This window comes from Mus musculus, chromosome 12 (assembly GCF_000001635.26).
Source record: "Mus musculus strain C57BL/6J chromosome 12, GRCm38.p6 C57BL/6J".
Taxonomy (NCBI): domain Eukaryota; kingdom Metazoa; phylum Chordata; class Mammalia; order Rodentia; family Muridae; genus Mus; species Mus musculus.
This window is the reverse complement of record NC_000078.6, coordinates 117,625,021-117,647,570: the sequence shown is the minus strand read 5'-3', so window position 1 is coordinate 117,647,570 and position 22,550 is coordinate 117,625,021. Positions and strand designations below refer to the sequence as shown.

General features: G+C 41.3%; 1 protein-coding gene across 3 annotated transcripts in view; it reads right to left on the bottom strand.

Moving 5' to 3' along the window:
- Positions 1-22,550, bottom strand: part of Rapgef5 (Rap guanine nucleotide exchange factor (GEF) 5) — a 243,212-nt gene that overhangs the window by 112,167 nt on the left and 108,495 nt on the right. For all 3 annotated transcript variants that reach the window (NM_175930.6, NM_001373989.1, XM_030246682.1), the window contains one exon: positions 454-527. In NM_175930.6, the coding sequence (NP_787126.3) occupies positions 454-527 (74 nt within the window). The remainder of the gene's footprint in view (positions 1-453; positions 528-22,550) is intronic.

The window sequence follows — 22,550 nt, the reverse complement described above, 5'->3', positions numbered from 1 at the left end:
GATGTAGGTCCTATGGTAGAGCATCAGGCTCTTAGGGAAGGGTGGATTGAAGAAACCCTGCAATACCCTGACAGTTGACCTGAGAACCAAACAGCTATCTAGTGACTATGGGAAGGAAGTTTATGCCAAACAAAGGAAAAGTTGAATCTTGGGTTGTATGGAACTGGACTGCTCAAAGTGGTGACACACAGTTTAAAATACACAAATTGCTTATTTGGGGGACCTTTTTATTTAACATGTTTGGGCAGTAAGTAATTGAGATTAAAGACAGTAATATCTTGGATACAGGAGGAGTCCTATAAATAAAATGAACAATGTCTAAACTAAACTCTTTACTGCCATGAAAATGTGCAGTAACAGGCCACATGAGGCAAATTTGTCTCACTGTGAACACGCGCCCCTGTAGGCACCCTCATCTGAGAAGGTACAACACTGTGGCAGAAGCCATCGTACCTGAGGATCGGGACCGTTGTTAGCCTCCGTCACGGTTACATGCTTGTCAGCGTTTTCATCATCTTGCTCAATTGCTTGAAAAAAAAATAAAGAAAGACATACATGGCGTCATGAGAAAATGTTTCAGGAAGGTTTCTCCCGATAACAACTTGTTAGGAAAAAACAATGCTAGACCCATAAAATTCAGATACAGCCCAGCAAGTCACACTGGGCGTTCCTCATGAGCACTGTGCCACCTACTAAGTCAACAGCAGCAGGAATGTTAACTTCAGTTCTCTCCAGCCCACCACATCCTGACTCCATTCTTTCAGTATTGTGCTTTACTGAAGGAACTCTGTGGTACAGGCCAGCGTGTTTACTCATTTTCATTGAGAGGAGAATTTAATAAAAATTTTTTATGGAAGATTGAACCAGGGGCTTCACCTGAGCTATATCACAGGTCACTTGCTCTTTTACTCTTTTTAAAAGTTGAAACAGCATCTCATGAAAGTTCTCAAAGTAAGCCTCATACACTGGATTCTCCTCCCTCAACTCACAAGTAGCTATGATTATAAGCTCTGTCTGTCTGTCTGTCTCCCTCTGTTTCTCTCTCTCTTTCTCTGTCTGTCTCTGTCTCTGTCTCTGTGTATGTGTGTTTGTGTGTGTGTGTGTGTGTGTGTGTGTAGGTATGTGTGTGCAACTGGTGTTCTGGGTAGCAAGATAAATGTCTTATTACAAAGGAAACAATACTCTATGCCTGAGTTACCTGGCACATCGTCACCACAAAATTCCAAACTTTAGACTCTTGGGTTCCCTTCTCCCTTTCCTCAGCGCCTTCTTGTCAAATGGGTTTTTGTTTGTTTGTTGTTTTAAGATCTATTTATTATTTATATAAGTATATTGTAGCTGTCTTCAGACACACCAGAAGAGGGCATCAGATCCCATTATAGATGGTTGTAAGCCACCATGTGGTTGCTGAGAATTGAACTCATGACCTCTGCCAGAGCGGTCAGTGCTCTTAATCACTGAGCCATCTCTCCAGCCCCCTGTCAAATGTTTTATCACTCTATCCTCATGGCTACAACAACCTCCTACACAAAGCCCTGGTTCCAGACTCTTCTTTATTTGATCCAGTGTGGTGCAACTGCTAAAGTAGTCAGTTTTAAATAACTGTGCCGAGTTCTGGCCCTATTTTAGAAGTCTACTCACTACTGAAGGGATTCCTCCCACTCTCCAACTTCCTTGGAATTTCTATTCTCACACAGATACTCAATAAAAAACATAATGTATGGAACTCTGACCCAAGCTTTGTGACTGGATAGCTTTTTGGTAAATATAACTGTTCAACTGAAAAGAAATGTGGACAGAGTACATACTACATGCCTGGCACCAGAGTTCTTCTCACAGGCAGGGCAGAGAAGCTCCACAAGTATGAGGAACAGCCACTCACAACTACACAACAATAAATATAAAATGAAGTGAGGGCAGAGGAGATGGCTAAGTAGGGGAAGTCTCTTGCTACCAAACCTGAGGACCGGAGTGTGGTTCCTGCAGTTTGTTGTTGTATTTCTACAGGAATGTCATAACAAGGCCCCCACCTTCCTCAAACATACACTCTAAATAAATTAATGTAGTACAGTCTTTTAACTAAGGTAAGATGAAAAGTCATAGAAGAACAACTGTGAAAAGGCAGCAGATCCACTGGAGAGATCCCAGTAGCCAGAAGGACATGGGTGAGACATACTGACAAGACATACTGACAGATGAGCTAGCCACCCATGGCAGGACACAGTGATACCTGACGAATCTGGAGACAGTACAGAACACGATAAATTTAGCCTTGAGTCAAAGAACACAGCAGCCATTGAAGAATTTATAACATTTGATGCAGATGCTCTTAAGTTCTGTTTGTGGATGGTAAAAGATATCATAGCAGCAAGTGGAGACAGACAGACCAGTCAGGTCACTGTTACAGGGACCGTCCCTAGAAATGGGATGACTTAGGCCAGGGAGGCAGCAATGAGAAAGATATACATGGAGGACTTGGGTTGTACTCTTAGAATGAATTCCACCTGACAATGGCCTGAACGTGGGAGGGAGGTGCAGGAAAGAGAGATGATGGAGAATTGACAGTCAGTGAAGGTCTTAGCCGATCTCAGCAGTGCCTTATGATTGCTGTATCATTCCTCCTTCTGTCTCCTTTCCATCAGAAGGACACCAAATGCCTACAACCTCTGGCCTTATCTGCACTCACGGATTCAGTCTGCATTAGCGGTGGACTTATAAATATTATGCTTTCTGCTGAGCAGTTTTTAGAATAAACGTGCTTTTGCTTTTGTATGACTTTTGTGCCTGCCATGAGGCACTTACCATAAAATCCACCTATAGAGCTATGCATACAGTATGGCCTTATAAAAGCAAACTCTTCTGCAACTATGCTATAATCAACAGACCCAAAGAAGCCAAATAACAAGGAAGGCCCAAGGAGGATGCCTGAATCTTTCTCAGAAGGGGAAACAAAATAAATAGTGGAGGTTGGGTGATGGAAGGAGAGAACCGGGTAGAAGGGGGTGGGAAAGGGAGTGGGGCTAGAGGGAGAGATCATATGTAGGGAGAACAGGGAAGAGAGAAAGGAAATCAGAGGCGGTATTGGGGGGGGGGCAATCTCTAGGACGTGCCATTGACCTGGGATGGGGAGAGGGCCCTAAAGGGTCTATGGGGGAAACTCTAGCTGAGACTCCTAGCAGTGGGGGATATGGATCCTGGAGTGATCACTTCCTGTAGACAGGCAGGAATCCCAGAGGAGGGATAAGTACAGCAACCTACCCACAAATGCTTTGACCTAAAAGGTATCCTGCTCACAAGATATACAGGGACAAAGAAAGAGCAGAGACCAAGGGAATGACCAACCAATGACTGCCCCAAGTTGAGACCTATCCCATAGGCAAGAACCAATCCCCAACACTATTACTGATATGCTGCTGTGCTTGCAGACAGGAACCTAGTATAACTGTCCTCTGAGAGGTTCCACCCAACAGTCAATGGAAAGAGATGCAGAGACTCACACCCAAACAGTAGATGGAGATCAGGGAGCCTTACCATAAGAACTTTTATCCTGGGAGTAAGCTAAAAACCGCATGAATGGAAGCTTCCTTTATCTGAAGACAAATAATTCTTGGGCAATTTGTGATTTATTTTCATTCTTTGAACCTTTATTCTAGATTAAAAACTTTGAAGTATTTTGGCCAATAAAGTCATGCTTTTGTAAAACTCATGTTTCTGGGGGTTCAGTGTTCCTTTTTCTCGTCTGAGTCAACCCAGACACACACCGTTAGGATAATGCATAGCAACTGATTATTATTTTAAGTCAGACAGAGCTAATACTGATTTTTTTCTAGAAGTGTGTATGACACACACATATCACACACAAACAAACACAAATAGTTCTTTTGAGGGGAGTGTTTCAAGAGAGGGTTAACAACCCTAGCTGTCCTGGAACTTACTCTGTAGACCAGACTGGCCTCCAACTCCCAAAGATCCACCTGCCTCTGCCTCTCTGCTGGGGTTAAAGTTATATAGATTAGCAAACATGCAAACAGAAAGTTTGTCCCCAGCACCAATACTACATTCATTTACTCATCCATCCATTCATTCACTCATTCACCCACTCACTCATGCATTTATTCATTAGGTCACTTATTCATTCATTTACTCATTCATTCTCTCATTCATTTACTTATTCACTTATTCATTCATTCACTCATTCACTCATTCATATTGGGAATTGATCTTAGGGGCCTTCTCTACTATGTCTCTTTATCATCAATATCACATTTATTTTCATATGTTTAAAGATGCCAAATAGCCATTGTCTGGTAATACATTTAAATAACAGTAGAAGTTACAAAAATAGGCAAAGTAAGTAACTTACCTAAAGGGCAGCCAGCGTGTATCTACATCTATATGCCAAAGGATAAAGAAAGGAGACTATCCTATTCCAGCACATAAATAATCTTAGTTTTAAAAAACACACAGACTAATCTTAACTTTCAGGATGCATTTAGCCTGTGGTCCACATACATCACAAGAACAAAACTTATTTATTCTGGACTTTTAAGGACTTGTGTTCGCCATTGAAATCATGCACTTGAAATACGTAGTTGGAACATTCTAGCAATCCTATAGTACATGTATATTAATGTCAAAGAATGCATTAGGAGACAACTTTTCTCTTCATGTCTCCTAATAGTGAGGTTAATGGCAAGAGGAGGAGGGGGCAGGTTGTTTAGATTCTGGGTTCAATTTTTCTCTTATCTGATCAAATAAGGGTAGGTTGGGGGAGTTTCTGTGCAAATATTGATTTTGGGACGGTGCCCTCTAGCAGGACACGTACACAGGAATGACACTTCTGGGACCAGAGTGGTTAGAAGCCTTGCCTTCTGCCAACACAAACCACCCCTTATCTCTCCACACACAGAATCTAAAAGCAAGACACAGCCTTTGAAAATGACTCCTGGCATAACAAAAACACAAGTAAAAGTCTCAGAGTGTGTACTTTGAATAGTGAACATTAGAGGCCACATGAGAACTAACTAACAGTATGTGTGAACTACTCAGCACTAATTCACATAAGAGTATTTAGTTTAAATGTGCCTATTTGTAAATTAGTCAGGAGGGATCCAGAGCTAGAGCTGATAGCTCCCAAGGCTCTTCCTGGACTACTGTGAGAGCACTTTTTTTTTTCCTTCTAACTTTTCTTTTAGACCATCATGCATGAGTTCTGTGTTTATATCATTCTCAAACTTCCCTAAGCACTCCCAATCTCCTTGCATGTATCCCCAAACTCCTTCTCAAATTCATGGCCTCTTCACTCTTCTTACACATACACACATATATACATAAAATATACACACACATACCTACACTACACAAACATACACACACATAAACATACACACATACACATACATACAGACACACATATATGCACATATACACATGTACACACTCACACACACATACATGCAGACATTCATACACATAAATACACATATACACACGCACACACATGCATACACACATTAATACATACATACACACGTAGACACATATACACACATATGAACACATATACATGCACACACTCAGACATACACAAACACACATATACATGCACATATACATATACACACATATACACAGACACATACACATCTGCACACATACATATGCACACAGATATACATGCATACACATACACACATACATACACATATGCACACACATATTCATACACATATATACACATACACACATACATACACATATGCACACATACACATGCACACATACACATGCACACATACATTCATACACATACATACAGATACATACACATGTACACACAGACACAGAGACACACATACAATTTATGAGTCCATTTGTGATGTTTGTATTTATATGTTTATGGCTAACCATCTGGGATTAGATAACCAGTCTGAGGATCATACCTAATGAAAGCCAATTCTCTTTGTCTATCTCACAGATGATATAAACATAGTAGCTGTTGATTGCTTGAAGCTCTTCATCTTGGGTAGGGGCCAGTGACACTTTCCCCATCCACATCCACATGTTAATTGGTGTTAACATTATGTAACGATGTGAGGAAACAGGACTCATCATGCATTGTTGGTTGGATGGCAAACTATAGGAACCACTTGGAGATTAGTGTGGAGAATTTTTAAAAATCCAAAAGCAGGTCTACTATATGCCTCAGCTACACCACTCCTGAGCGTATCCCCAGAGGACCTGATATCCTACTCTACAGCTCCACGCTCAGCCTTGTTCACTACTGCTCTATTCGAAATATCCAGGAAATGGAAACAACCCAGATGTCCCTCAGCTGAGAAATGGATAATGAAGATGTAGTACATAGACACAGTGGAATTCTATTCATCTTTCAGAAAAATGAAGTCATGATCTGTAAGTAAACAGAGAACTGGAAACAGTACATAAGTGACGTGACCCAGACCCAGAAAGACAGTGCTGCATCTCCTCGGGGACAAACTGCTGGCTTGCTCGTGTTCCTTCCTTCTTTCACGTTTGCCTTTTAATGTGTATGAGTGTTTTGTCTACATATATGTGTATGAGCCACATGCATGGCTGATATTCTTGGAGGTCAGAAGAGGGTGTCCTACCCCCTGGAACTGGAGTTATACATACTTGTGAGCCACAGTTGAGTGATGGGATCCAACCAATGCTCTCTATAAGAGCAGCCAGTGCTCTTAAGCACTGATCCATCTCCGCAGCCCCACAGAGCAATGTTTCTCTCCAATAACTTACTATAATAGATGTTAAGGCAAGTCTCCTAGTGACTCCACTAAAACTACTTAAACCCAAAGTTTAAATGATAGCCTCCTGTTTTTAAATTCTTATTTAATTTTTGTTTGAGGCAGGGTTGTGCCACATTCCCTTAGCTGGTCCAGTATTTCCTATGTAGCCCAGGCTGGCCCAGTACTTCCTATATAGCCCAGGCTGGCTCAGCACTTCCTATATAGCCCAGGCTGGCCCAGCACTTCCTATGTAGCCCAGGCTGGCCTCTGAATCAGAGCAGTGCTCCTGCTTCATCTCACTGATGCTGCAATTGCAGTGTCCTTCTCAATAACTTTGTAAAGGTAAAACCTATGCTCACAGGGAGCACCTGCACACAAGGGTAGTGCACCTGCACACAAGGGTAGTGAGCCTGCACACAAGGGTAGTGAGCCTGCACACAAGGGTAGTGAGCCTGCACACAAGGGTAGTGAGCCTGCACACAGGAGTAGTGAGTCTGCACACAGGGGTAGTACACATATAGCTGACATGCTTTTTTTAAAAATAAATTCACCCATGTCTTTTATCAAAGTGCTTACAAGTCAACAAAAACTTCTACAGATAGAAATTTAGGATTTCAAGTCACATGTGAATAGTCAGCAAAGATAATTCAGAAAAATAGAATACTGAGCACTTTGCAAAGATTTCTTATTTGGCATTTCCTTTTAGGAAGAAAACCCTTTTACAAAGAGTCTCACTGGACACTAAGGTTACATAGGAGCTGAGCAAGTGCTCACACCATCTGTATGGATGAGGAAATATCCAGGGAGGCCCCACCCTAGGCTGCAGGTATGACTGCCTTTATCTGTGGCCCAGCTACAAAGGCAGCAGTGCTGGCCAAACTGCTTCCTCATCAGCTGGTCCTTTCTTGGTGTTTTGTTTTCCTGAGACAGTCTGGCTTTAGCTCAGGCTATCCTCCTGCCTCTACTTCCTGGATTTATTAGCCAATGATACCACACATGACTGATGTTAACTCTGAATGGATTCCTTCCAATCTTGCCCTCTTCAGTGAAATAGGACAGAACGAGACAGAAAAACGAAAACTCAGAAAAAAAGGTTAAGATTAAAACACATTAGAACTGGTTATTTTTCACAGATGGGGGCACGATGTGCATGGAATGGAGTCAGGGTCCTTTGTTGTGCTCTGTGGGCTGTGGACATTAAAACGTTATAAAAACAGTGCATAGTTTCCAACCACAGGAGGCAGGACCTAGTTCCTCTTTATGTAAATAATGAGTTGTTGTTTTGTACCATCCTGCAGAGGGCTCATAATATTTTTTTAAGGAGGCCCTCTACAACAACACACCCTGCACATTCAGCAAGGAACTTTCTCTGTGTGAAGTGGCAGGGTGGCCAGCTGCAGCAACACACACATGTGTAGCCAGCGCATTGACACCCGCTTCCAAATGCTCAGATCCTTTCTTATCCAGAAAACAAGAGGAGCAGTCGCAGACCTTTACTGCATCAGTGACAGTGTTTATTCTAGTGTTGAAATTTGAAAATTGGAGGTCAGTATTTGCAGCCTGGTATCTCCACATGTCATAGTATTTCAGTCTGGATTCACCCTCCCCACCACACACTCACACACACACACACACACACACACACACACACACACACCCCTCAATGCTAGCCAGTGATCATCCATCACATGTCTAACTAATAGTTTTCTCTCTGGCCTGATCTGTTCAGCCTGTAACCCCCTTCCTGGGTCCTTTCATCATCCTGCAGGCCTGCCCTGGCCTCTCCTCTCCCTTTGCCTCCTTCTTCAGTGATCATATCTGCTCCTGCGGTTTCAATTTTCACCGCAATGTGGGTTATTCACCAATCTGGGTTTCTATCTGTCTTGCCCTGTGAGGCCCAGGCCCATGTTGCCAATCACACACTGAGTCCCTGCATTTTCACACAGCATGGCATCAGCTATGGACAGGCTCCTGTGGCAAGCCTCTGTTCTCGGGGGTGATCTACTTCATAAGGCATGAGGAGACTGAGATCTGAGTTACATGGACCTGCCTTTGCATTGCCCCCAACCTCTTCTTAGACCTCAGTGTGGCGATCTCGGTGAAGTCTGGGGGAGTGGAACTTTATGAGGTTGGACTGGGTGTGGGTTATTTAGGCTGTTACAGCATGCCTTTGAAGGATATAGCAGGACGTCAGTCTCTCCTTTCTTCTCCCTCCCAGTTCCTGGCCAGAAGTGAGCAATTTTCCTGTTTCATATACTTCCACCACGATGAACTACCGCCCCACAATCAATTGGCAATGGGGCCAATTGATCACGACTGAAACTTCAAAACCTATGGACTAAAATAAGCCCTTCGTCTTTCTAAGTTAATTTCAGTGATGGAAAGCTGACTGGCAAAGGCCAGAGGAACGCAGAGGTCATTTAACAGCATGGGAAGGAATATAAATGAAGTAAAATGCGTCCTTACAATAAACATGCTCCACCAGAGCTTTTGCTGCTTCCGGCACATGATGGCCTCTCAGTGTGGGAGCTTGGGCTAACTCTTCCCACATCCCACTGTAGGTTGCCTAGCCCATGGCGACAGGTTAATAACAATGCCTTTTTGTGGCAGCACCTTAGATATCTACTCAGCATCTATGCAGTAGGCAAGTGGGGAACTGAGTTTCAATTAATAAACAGGTACATATCACTTCTTGGAACTTATCATTTTTCTTGTTTTTTTTTTTAATCACCTAATTTAGTAGTTTTATCAAAACATTTAAAAGTATTTTCTTAAAAAATATTGAAGTGGTAAACTATACTTACATATGTAGTTTTCTGATACACTTGTTCTGACATGGTTACTGAGAGTTAAGTTATATACATGTAAAAAATCATGTCCAAAGTATGGAACATGCTGTGTGTGATTTGATTCCATAATGACCACTAATCGTCCCTATGCTGACAACTGTAGGCTGATGGAGCTGCCTCATGGGTCTCAATCAACACATTTCTATCCTTATGGATGGCATAAGTGCACAGCAGAGTTTGGAAATTTCTAGTGGATAAGACCTATCCTTGTCCAAAGCAGGTTCCACTCACATGGTGACTACCACATGACTCTTTGTGCAGAAGTCCATTTGGAGAGAGAAGATGCTCTGGCTATCCCCAGGAGGTGGTAGAGCAGGTGAAGGCCTGGTCTGATTCCTTCATTCCTTCAGTCTGATTCTGAGCACTTTCAGATTATCCTCATTTAACAAATTTAAAAGCCGAGGCCCAGAGAGGATAAATAGCTCCAGAATGGCACAGGAAACCAGTGAAGGAGACAGTTTATTGTTGAAAATGAATAACAGTGAGGCTAGACATAAAGGAAACGAGGGAGCGGGATGATGGGGTGGGGCACCACCAGTGCTCTAAGCAAGAATGGACCGGAACTGTCTACCAAGAGTTTAAGTTGTAAAAATTAAAGCCAGAATGACTTAATCTCTTTTTTAAGTGCCCTTACCAAGTCCCTCCCCCAAGTCCCTCCCCCAAGCCCTCCCCCTGCCCCTTGAGCCACAGATACATACAGACCCAGATAAATGTGTGCCGGGTGGCTGGGTAGGCAGAGGTCTCCCAGAATCAGTCAAGACAGTACTAGGCAGTGAGGAGGCTGAGCAGCTTCCCCAGAGCAGGCAGCACATCCCACGCGTGCTCTGTGCTCTGCACATCTGACTGGCGGAGTCTCAGCTCCAAAGACGGCTTTCTTGCTAACTGTTTCATTCACTTGGTTCTAAGGCGAATGTTCTTTGTCTCCTAGTCAATACTGCTCAAACTACCTTCTCTTTTACTTCATAAGAGGTTTTAATAGTGTTTGTTTCTAACATTTATTAAGTCCAGTTAAGGGAAATTATTCAACAGAAAAAAAATAATGATAATGTCCCTAGAACAAAGAGTATTACATATGAGGCTCTTACTGAGAACATAAATATTTACTCCATTTGCCAGGCCAATAAAGAAGTAATCTGTACCTGATAGATATAAGTAACCTATTTTCTTGCTATGTTTACCAGAACATGTGCTAGAAAAGGAAGGGGGGTGTTAATACAAAGATAACTCATGCTTCATTTATCTTTTTAAAAACATGAACAAAATTCTAGCAACCCCTAGTTACAAATTTTTCTCTCTATTTTTCTTGAGAGGCAGAACACTTGAGGCTTTTTTGAAGTGCCTTTCAAGGATGTGTTCTGGCCAGGGGACAGATGGAGGCCAATCTGCTATAATCTCATGGTGCAGGAGACAGCCAGATATGATCCTGAGACACTGAAAAGTACCCATTCATTTTAAAAGATCCTAGAGCACTCTATCACTCTTATATAATTTCTCCCAGGAATTAAATTCTAAAAGATTTATCTCAGCTAGTAAAAGAAAGATGATTTCTAGGCCTAACTATGACAGCACAAAGCAATGTACTTTATGCTATTCCATTTACCCACCAACAAGGCCCAGGGGCATACGCTTTGAGTTCCATTTCACAGAATAAGAAATGAGCCTCTGGAAGCCACTAAGTCACACTGTCTAGCTAAAACGGAGCTGGAGCCCCCTGGATTGCTTATCACAGCTACATAATCATGCCTTCAAGACAGCAAGCTAGAAACCAAGCATGGCACCCTCTAGTTAACTAAAGGGTTCTGATAAATTATCCATATCAGCATATATTAATTGTATAAAATAACCGTCATTCTATTTTACAGAGATGTATATGTTGGCTGTTTTCAATTCCCTGTTATCCTTTCTTTTTTCTTAAGATTTATTTGTTATATATACCCAGTATTCTGCCTGCATGCATGCCTAACATGCAGAAGAGGACATCAGATCCCATTTACCACGTGGTTGTTGGAAATTGAACTCAGGACCTCTGGAAGAACAGCCAGTGCTCTTAACCTCTGAGCCATCTCTCCAGCCCCCTCCGCTCCCATTAACCCTTCTTATCTCTCCTCTCATATCTGAGCCCTCTGGCCCTTGTCTCAAACAGTCTTCCTTTTATTTTTGTGTCTAGATTACACATATGAGGAGAGGCATGTATGCCATCCTGGTCCTTCTCAGCACGAGTATCTCCACTTTTATGCATTTTTTTGTTTTTGTTTATTATATCTTCTACTGTTTTTGAGTTTTTCACACATCCATATAATGTAGTTTGTTTAAATGCACCTCTATGCTCTCCTCAATCCCCACAACCACTTTTCCTTCTAATTTCATGGGCTCTTTTTAAAAGCCTGCAGAATCCACATAATGCCGCCTATACATACATGAGATACACATCTACTAGAGCATGTGTAGCCTCTCAGGGTGACATCACTAAAGTAAAGAGTCTCCCCCTCCCAGCAGCCATCACTTGCCAATAGCTCCTCAGCAGGAGGCCTTCACAAGCCCCTCCCACTACACATGATAGGACTTTTGTTGGTTTGATCATGTGCTGGTCAAAGGCATGCCTGCACAGCCAGTGTGTGCAACTGTCAAAGCCAGAAAATCCCATTTCCCTGCAGAGTCCACTCACTGACTCTAGCTCTTACAATCCTGCTGCCCCCTCTTCCACAATAATCCCCGATCCCTGGGGGTGTGATATAGAAATACCATTTCAAGCTAACCATTCCAATCTCTTATTTTTGGTATGCTAAGCAGTTGCCAGTTTCTGTATTAATCACCATCTACTGCAAAAACAAGCTTCTCTAATAAAATTTGAGAGAGATACTAATTTATAGGTATCAAGATAAGAACTTAGGGGGACAGTTTAATATTATGTCCACTTAGCAGAATAATAGTGCTAAATTCTCCCTTATCATTAAGCTGTGGGTTTTAGATTACGTAATGGTAGCAGGTATAAGTTCAGCTTTATGTTTTGCTTTTGTTTGTTTGTTTTTTTTTCGAGACAGGGTTTCTCTGTGTAGCCTTGGCTGTCCTGGAACTCACTTTGTAGATCAGGCTGGCCTCGAACTCAGAAATCCGCCTGCCTCTGCCTCCCAAGTGCTGGGATGAAAGGCGTGCGCCACTACGCCCGGCAAGTTCAGTGTTATGGAGTGGGATTCAAATTCAGACAAAATGTTGGTTGGTTATTCCCATAAGAGTAGTGCCAATTTGCACCAGTAAGCATAACATTATTTTACTTTTCTTTATGGGGTGTGTGTGTGTGTGTATGTATGTGTACATGTGTTTTCTCATATTTCTTTATTCGTCTGTTGATGAGCATTAACCTGGTTCCATAATATGGCTATCATACTACCATATATAATACAGTGATAAACATATATGAATAGGAATCGCCTAAGTAAGCTGGGTATATATTGAGATGTGATATGGCTGAATGGTATGGTATTTGTATTTTTAGTTCATTTTTTTTTTCTTTTTTGGAACCCCATACTGATTTCCAACCTGGCTCTATTTATATTTCCTTTAGTATTGTATTGTATAAGGGCCCCTTCTCTACCCTTATCCCCATCACACTCTTCATTCTTGCTAGCACTTGTTATTTTCTGGTTGCTTGTTGAGGAATTTCCCTTAATTATCTGATTGGCTAAAGAAGATGACATATTGGTGAGGAGACTAGTTTCCTGAGCAAGACAGGAAGAGGAGGAGAGGAGGAGGAGGAGTTGGAGGAGATGGAAAAATGAGGGAGACAGAGGAAGAGTTGTTGGAAGGAAGATGGAGCAGAAGTTTATGGCCTGGAGAAACTGCAAGTAGCAGAGATTTCATAGCTGGAGAAGAAAGTGGTGTAGAGGCCTATCCGCCCAATGTAGGTACGCAGTTTATAAATATACAACTAAGTTGTGTTTTCCTTGCATGTGCATATTGAGGTTGGAGATTTACTGCAATAGTTGCTTCTACTTTTCATGGCAGGGATGTGAGTCCTTGCTAATGCATTCCACTAATGGGTCAAGATGTTAAATATTTTTCATGTATTTACTGATTTTTTTTCAGAACTATCTGTTTAGTTCATTTGCCAATTTACTTACTGGGTGGGTTGTTCTGTTGGTGTTTGTTGATTTTTTATTTATTTATTTTTTATTTTTTTGGTCCTTATAATATTCCAGGTATTTCTCCTCTATCAGAGTTGGCAAAGATCATTTCCCATTTTGTGGGCTGTCTCTTCACTCTGGTAACTGCTTCCTTTACAATATATAAGTTTTTCATTTCACGTAATGTCATCTGTGAATTTGTGCATCTTCTGTGCTTATTGGAATTGTTTTTGGAAATCCCTTTTTCCTTTATCCTGAAGTGTTTTTCTCTACCAACTGGCAAGCTTTGGGTTTTGCATTAAAGCCTTTGATTGGTTTTAACTGACTTTTGCGCAGAGTGAAAGGGGTAAACCTAGTTTTATTCTTCTAAGGTGTATCCAGTTGACCAGCACCATTTGTTGCTGTATTTTCACCAATGCAAATTTCAGTAACTCTGTTCAGAACCAGGTGGCTATGGCTTGACTAGTCCTGGCTCTTTTTACTTTCATAAGAACCTTAGAATTATTTTTTCTATTTATGTGAAGAATTGGAATTTTATTAGGATTACATTGCATACATAGACTACTACTTTTGATAATGTAGCCATTTTCACAATATTAATTGTCTCTCTCTTTGATAATAGAGGCCTTTCGTCTTCTAGAGTCTTCTTCAATTTCTACTTTACATTTTTTTTTTAAATCTTTGTTTTAGAAACCTTTTACTTCCCTGGTTGTTCCTTTCTAAGAGTAGACAATTGGTATTTTCAAATTACGGTATTACAACCTTCTGGTACCTCTGTCACGTGTTTTGTTTTCGGACTGTCAATAACTGTATTGCTAATTCCACTAATATCACAGTGGAACCCCGTAATACCACAGAGGTCCTTGTGCTTATAAACATAAGCAATAATATCATGTGGACCAATAAATAAATAAGACAAACAAATGGCAAAGAACAGTGTAAAAAGAGTCCAAAAATAGGATGTGAAAACATTCCTTGCCCCTCACCCAAATCTCTCATGCGAGAATAGAAAGGAGAGGTTATTTGCTCTCTGACTAGGAAATCAGGAACATTTCCATAATAGTTCTGGATGATTTTTGTTAAGCTGCATCGACTCACCAAGCTTCAATGTCACCACTGCCTGAAGGGAAAAAGAGAGCAGTAACACAATGCAAGATGAAGCACGTAATCAGAGACCGTGGCTTGTAAGCAGCTGATGCTCTTTCTCTTTGGCAGTGTCTTCTGTGAATGAGACTTTTTGTCCTAGTCAGATCCACCTACCACTGGAATGAAGTCACAGCTAAATCATGGAAGGCAAAGTCACCAATGTCATATCCCTTCATCTAGACAGAAATCTTCATCACAACAGTATAATTTTGAAAGGACATTATCATCCTTCACACAACAAGAACCAGCTCTGTCAAACCCAGAACTCAGACTCTTCTCAGAAAAGGTTACAAGTTGTCCCCACCATGGAGGAAGTTAGAAAATGATAGGCTGGAAAAGCTCAGGGATGCCACAGATTGCTTCCTGTTGACAGTGGTGAGGAACATGATAACAAGAGCTTTAAGTCAACACCCCTTCTGCCCTAGCAAGGCTGGGGCCTGCAGTGAGGCCAGGAAGATACCACCTACAGGAACATTAGCTTCACATGCCACAGAGATTGCTTTAGATCCATCTGCTGGGCAGCTTAGTGTAACAACATTGACAGCACTGCATTCGAGACAGTGAGGATGTTGACTTCAATTTTCTGGAATTTTTCTTTTGCAGGATGAGGGGCATCAAGATGTTTTTTCTATTTGTGTCAGGGACAGGGACAGGTGGAGCTCAACAAAATAAATCTTGAACACAGTATCCAGCATGCTGGCAGAATGAAGCAGTCCCTGCTCTTCACTGTTAAAGTAGCTACTGGTGTGGCCACATGCGCATCCTTCAACAAGTCCTGCATGCCAGGAATTGAATAATCTAGGAGGGGGATTAACCAGCCTCAGGCAGGAGTTACATCCTGAGCAGACTGCTTGCCAACATCCCCAAAAGAATGCAAGTCAGAAGCAGCAAGCACATTGCTTACTGCAGTGGGTGGCAGGCTGTGAGGGCCATGAAGCAGTTCTCAAAAATAAAAAACATGGTGTTTCCTTTCTGTATTTCACCATCATGAAAAACTGAAAATTTATGCTATCTTTATACAGAGTTAATATTAGAACTTTAATGGCTCATAAGAAAAAAATGTAATCTCTTAAGACTGCTGAAATATATCTGAAGACAAACGTTTTGATGAGGCATTGGTTATTTGCCCAAACTAAATTGTGGTTTAAATTTGAATTAAGCTAATAACAGGTATATGTTTTTCAGGATAAAAAGAGATATTTTTATACATGCATACACTGCAGAATGATTGTGAGTCATTGCACACGGTCACTGTTATATCTGGGAAGACTAGTTTCAGGATATTGGTCCTTAAATCTGAAGATGTTCATGGCCTTTTTATAAAATGATATCTGCTTGTTTATAACCTATATAGATCCTATCATATACTTTTATGGACTGCTGTAATAACCAACACAGTACAAATGTGATATAAACAGTGGCTAAGCTATTTTTAAGAGAACAAGGGGGAATATGTCTGTACACATTTATCACATATACAATCATAGCAGGCCTAGCTAAACTTGTAAGAATCAGTAAGGTGCACACACCCAGGAAACACTTGCTGAAGAATAGTGGATTTCTATGAGGAGAGAGGAGACTACAGCTTGATTTGCTGACATATCAGCTCGATCATATGTATTCAGTACTGATTTGGTCTCAGTATGTAAGAAATTCAAGTTTTGCCTTGTGAAAACTCCTGGAATCAACCATGTGTTTGTCCATGGTTGACTAATCTAGAGTGTGGAATAACAGCTTGTAGGTACACAGACACTGTGGAGTGATTCTAGCAAGCCAACATAGACCCTCACTTACCTATCACTTTACAGTAATAATAATTTAAGATCTAACCTAAGCAATTCTGAAATCTACAGTATGTGATAATTTTGTCACCAGTCTATGACCAGCTTTCAGAGGATTCCTTCTGCCTGACTGAGGCATTGCACTACTTGGTCATTATATTAGGACTCTCTTCACTCCCCATCCTCCAAGTCTCTGGTAACCTACTCCTCTGTCTTCTAACTCTGCTTCTACTTCTTTCAGAGACTTTTTAAAAACAAAAAAACCAACCAACCAAACAGACAAACAAAAAAAACCTGGGCATATGCATAAGGCCAGACAGGCTTTGTCTTTCTATGACTGGATTATTTTGCTTAGCAGGGTATCCTTTAGGTTCTCACATCTATAGATTTGAACTATGGGAACAATGACTTGAATGGCAAGAGATCCTGAAAGAGGCAATTGGGGCACTTACATCCAGAGGGTAACCAGCACTTGTTGAATGAGGCACAAGTCACACTCAATAGGAGAGAATTTATGTCTGGTTCTGTAAACCTAGACCATAACCTGTGGTTAGCAGGGCCACTGACCCTGGAAGAGATCCCACTACTTCCACTTTAGTAAACCAGTATAATTTTCTAACTGTGTTCTAAATACTTATCCTTACCTTATACCCACAGATAAGTGTAGCTCTCACCCTTGACAAAGCTCACCAAAACCACAGTGAAAGCCACAATTGTTTAAAATGCAGAGAACAACAGACTCTTTGGTGCACCTCCCTAAATGCCACATTTACAAAGTGACCTCCTGCACTCAGGTGTCAGTGTGGAAGAGAGGGTGGAAGAATTCTAAGCACCAGAGGGCCAGGACAGAAAGTCTGCTGCCAGAAAGTGTCTTCTTCCCTGGGGGAGGGAAGTTACCCAGCAAATCTCAACAACATGGTTGCCTAAACAAGACCTAAAAAAGGATTCAGGAATTCTTATAAGATTTCAGTCCTCAAAGAGCTATGGGTAAATAATGGTACTGAGAGAGCAGAGAGAGGGAGGATCAAGCACAGGGATAGACTAGCCAATCCCAAGGGGCAGACCTAGCCAGCAACACCAGGTGATGTCAGCAGGCTGTGCTTATAAACTTCATTCATACAAACATACAAAAGTGTGATGTGTGTGTGTGTGTGTGTGTGTGTGTGTGTGTGTGTGAGATAAAATTATAATTATATTATAAGAGGCTGAGAATTTAAGGAGTGGTAAAGATATAGGAGGCAATGGAGAGAAGAAGGGGCAGAATATGTAAATATTGTGCTTAAATGTAAGATTCTTAAAAATAAAAAAAAAAAAAAATTGTTTCCTCACATGCCAATAAAAATCAACTCCAGTAAAAAGTTTCCCTGACCAGCTCCACTTAGGAACTGTGGTCAGAGTATGTACATACTCCTGACTATGCCTACAAGGCAAAGACTGGAAACAATTCTCATTTATAAAACTTCTATTGCCTGTACCATGAAGAACTTGCAATTCCGTTTATCATTCTCATTGAAACGTTTCTTCTCAGGTAGGGAAACACTGAAAAGCCAAGAAATTCTCCAATAAATCAATTAGTAGCAGCATGTAAAGTATATTTTGAATTCTCTAAGCCAGTGGTTCTGAATCCTCCTAACCAGTTACCCCTGTTTCAGTTCCTCATGTTGTGTCAACCCCCAACCATACAATTATTTTCATGATGTGAATGTTTTCAACGATAGAGATTCGTCAAGGGGGCCGTGAACCACAGGCTGTGGACCTCTGCTCTAGACCATGGTGGATTCATAAAACCAAGAACAAATGTCCTTCATCGAACACCAGCTCACTTCCTCAGACTGCAGATCCAGCTTTATCATATATTTTATCAAGGACTGGAATTGGAATCACCTAGGGCTAAACACAGGCTGGTTAAAATTCAGATGCCAGGGCCTCTCCCCACAGTGAAATGACAGCCAGGAGGCAGGACCCAAGGGGCCAGCACTCTTAACAAGTGATGACGTTGATTGCTGTGGAACTGACACTCAACCATGCTGGAAGAAAACCGTTTCCGTCAGTCAAGGAGGAAGCTGGAAGCACCCGCTCAGAAAAAGACAGGTCTGTCGTATCAAGTGTCTACCCATCTGTTTCCGCAGCCAAACAAAAGCTACGTGTCAAAAAGCTGTACTGAAAAAAAGCACATCTTTGGGAGCTGCAGGGTGAAATTCTCACCAACCTCACCCCCAAACATATCTCAGTCGCTGTAAGGCATTACCAGAGCAGTGCTCTCTGAGCCCCTTGAGAAATGGAAACAGCTCAAACTATGTCTTAGCTACTTATGAAGAAAATGATTCATTTAGAAACCCTGAAATGTTCAGTGTTTGTGTGTTACGCAAATGATAGGAATCAATGCGCAGAGCAAGATTTGCTTCGCCGTGAGCATGTCTGACATGGGGAAGGAACGCTCATTGCCATTATACGCTCAGCTCCACCGAGAACGGCTCCATTTTCATGGCTACTTATACAATTAGACTTTTAACGTGATGAATGCCGGACAATTGCTGGGTCATATGTCCAAGACAGAGATTTCCCATGATGCCTCTTACTTGTCAATACAAATGACAGCAGAAACTGTGCCCTAGGGTGTGTGAGGGGAGAAGGCCTTCGGATTTTCAATGATGAAAAATGTCAATGAAATGAAAAGAAGGTAGGAGGAGGATATTTTATTATCTGCAATTATTAGTCCTTTATCTGCAGGCAGGGAGTCAACTGCAATTCATGATTAGGAGACATGAATTTCCTGGCACCTGATAGCTAATATGGAACAGTAGTCTTAGGCCAAGCCCAACTCCTTTTATTAAAAAGAATGCTGGACAACAATAGGTAAAACAGTCAGCGTGGCCTTCAGATTTCCTGACAACATTCCCAAACTGTGAGACTTTGGTAGGAGGTGTGTTTTATTAGACCATAGAATTTCATAACGTTACAAAAACTGCACATGGCAGGAATTCATCTTAAGGGCTATTTTAGTACCAGAGACACAGAGAGAGAGGATGTTAGTTGCTAATATAGCTTTCCTTTTAATTATATGATCATTTTCTGCTAACTGTTCCTTAAAGATTTTCATGTTTAATATTTTAAACCATCTGTGTATTATTTTTCCTCAGTACTTTAGGGGCATAACAAGCTGTAGTCACAAAGTTATAAATTCTAACAGTGAATTATGGACAATCTCCATCCCCATCGTGGCCTATGATCCACCAAATATAAATGCTATTTAGATATCCAGAGTTAGATATAGGGATTTAAATGGATGCACTTCCTCTTTGAGGCACCTGGCAATTAGCATAATAGCCTCTGGGGCCCCACCTCCCCGTGCTGGGTGCCATATATCATGTGTTCATCAGGGAAGCAGCTCCTGTTCCCCAGAGGACCAAGAACAAAGGAATTGGCAGGCTATAGAGGAGAGGCTGCCCAGTCAACAGTGTATTAAAGACACCCATTAGTTGCTTCAATCAGCTAATTAGCTCAACAAATGCAAAACTAAATCATTAAACAAAGTGGCCCTGATTGCATTGCTGGCTTCTGATTTGGTGTCACTAACCCAGTAGGGGGAACAGGGTTGTTCAACAAAAAACAAAAGCTGTCTACACATGGGAGCTAGAAAGTGATGGTACTTAATTTTTTATGAAAGTTGTGGTTTGCCAAGAAGTTTCACTAACCAAAAAATAAAAAATAAATAAAAAAAGGGACCAGGGAGACTTCTGTGTTTACGCTTTGAAATTTTGTATAATGAAAAAGTCATTATACAGAAGAAATAAGAAGGGAGTTTTAGCTCTCTGGTGTGCAGATGGTCATTAACTTTTGTTTGACCTTGAGTGTATAACTAATAATAGATTTATGTACAGGGCACTCTGATTATAATCTTTTTGGTACATTACGCAGAACTTGACCCCAGAAGCTGAAATGCTAGAAACTATGTCTCAGGTTTTAGCTAGAAAGCTTGACTCTCCCTGACTGCCTCACTCTAACTTCATACTCACCTCTCTGCTCACACACCAAGAAACTGTTGGTCAGGTTTGACCTACGCGCATAAAACATGTGCAATAGCAACGTTGTTCTAACCAGAACCACAAACCAAAAAAGAACTTTTCTAATGGTCCCCACATTCTGGGAAGAGGGGCCACCAATGACAGTCTCTGTCTTCCAGTATCCAATTCTCTACAAGAAGAATGAGCCCACATTTCAAGTAATTTAATTACCTTTGTTGGGCACTGTAAATGTTACATATCATCACAGAGGTGCTCTGGAGTGCTTGGCTTTTCTTTCTCTCTCTCTCTCTCTCTTTTTCTTTTCTTCTTTCTTTCTTTCTTTCTTTCTTTCTTTCTTTCTTTCTTTCTTTCTTTCTTTCTTTCTTTCTTCCTGTTTATTGTTTTGTTGTTATTGGTTTGGTTTGCTTTTAGCAGGCTTCCAAACACCCACCATCTGGAGCACATACTATTATGGTTATTTATTAACTTCCTTGCCAAATAAGTTTCATTTACTCTTAGTGGAAATGACCACATTGAACAATGAAAAGAAAAAAAAAAAGCCATCTTGGTTTGCTTTGTAATTTGCTTAATTCTAAAGAATCCTCAGGTTAAAGGAGTCTGACTTCCAATACTCAATGCCATCAAGTCTCCTGCTATTCAAAAGAGATCAGTGCAGAGGGTTATTTTCTTTTATAGTAAGACATCGACGGTTATTTATCATTTCAACTTAATAGCTCTAATTACAAAAGACAGTGTCATGGGATTTTTTTTAAAAAGGCAATTTTCTTTGTATCCCACTGGGAGGCTTAAAAAATGTACAAAGTGTCTGCTGCACGCATTTCCAATTATTGCTAGGCTTGATCAGTGCTATTGTGCTCTTATTTGTAAGAGTCTTACACTTTCCAGTACCCTTCAACTTTATACTGCTTTGAGAATTGCTGCTTCAAGACTCTTAGTATGACTTCATGTCAGTAAGAAAGGAAAGACACTCTGTGGACCACTGAACTGTTCACTGCCCCAGTCCTGGCAAGGATGGGAATGAATATACTAGTGACTCTCCAGGAACACAAGAACCATGTCTGGAAATGTTAGAAAGAGTTAGGCAGATGAGAAGGAAAGTATATGTGCCTACAATTAGCATGGTGCTAGGCAAAATTCTTCTACAGAGACCATCCTAGGTTATTCGACAATCAAGGAGACAGGAATGTTGTATCATCTATCTTGGGAGAAAATGCATACCACCAAAGATCCTCTTGGTTGACAAAAACCACTCATTAAAACAAAAAAATGCTCAGTGGTGTTACAAGGCAATTAGGAAAGCCCTGTCCACTCTCAGGTCAAGCTGATGGACTCTGGCAAGCACAACATTCAGACAGTAGTGAAGGGAAGGGAAGGAGAGGGGAGGGGAGGGGGAGCAGGATGAAGGGGAAAGGAGGGGAGGGGGAAGAGGGGAAAGAAAAAGAAGGAGGAAGGGAAAAGGGAGGAGAAGGAAAGTGAGGGGAAGGGAAGGGAGGGGAAGGAAAAAGAGGAAGGGGAAGGGAAGGGGGAGGGAAAGGGGAGGGGAAGGGGGAGGGGGAGAGGTAGGGGGAGGGGGAGGGAAGAGAAGGAAGAATCAAGCCATGTAAAAAAGCCAACCCTGAGAGGACACAGGAGCATCCTTCAGAAGAGCTGTGGGAGTCTTAGGAAGATTCAAGTGGTTGAGATATCACTAAGGAACACATAACAATGTGAATACTTAGAACAGACATTATATACTTGAAACAGGATGAAATGAAGAGGAGATTATGGAAACATGAGGCAGAAAAGGAGACCTTGGAGATGAAGCCCCCCCAGCAAGAAAATTTTCAACAAAATTAAAAATTGCTTAAAACCTTTCTCCTTCCTC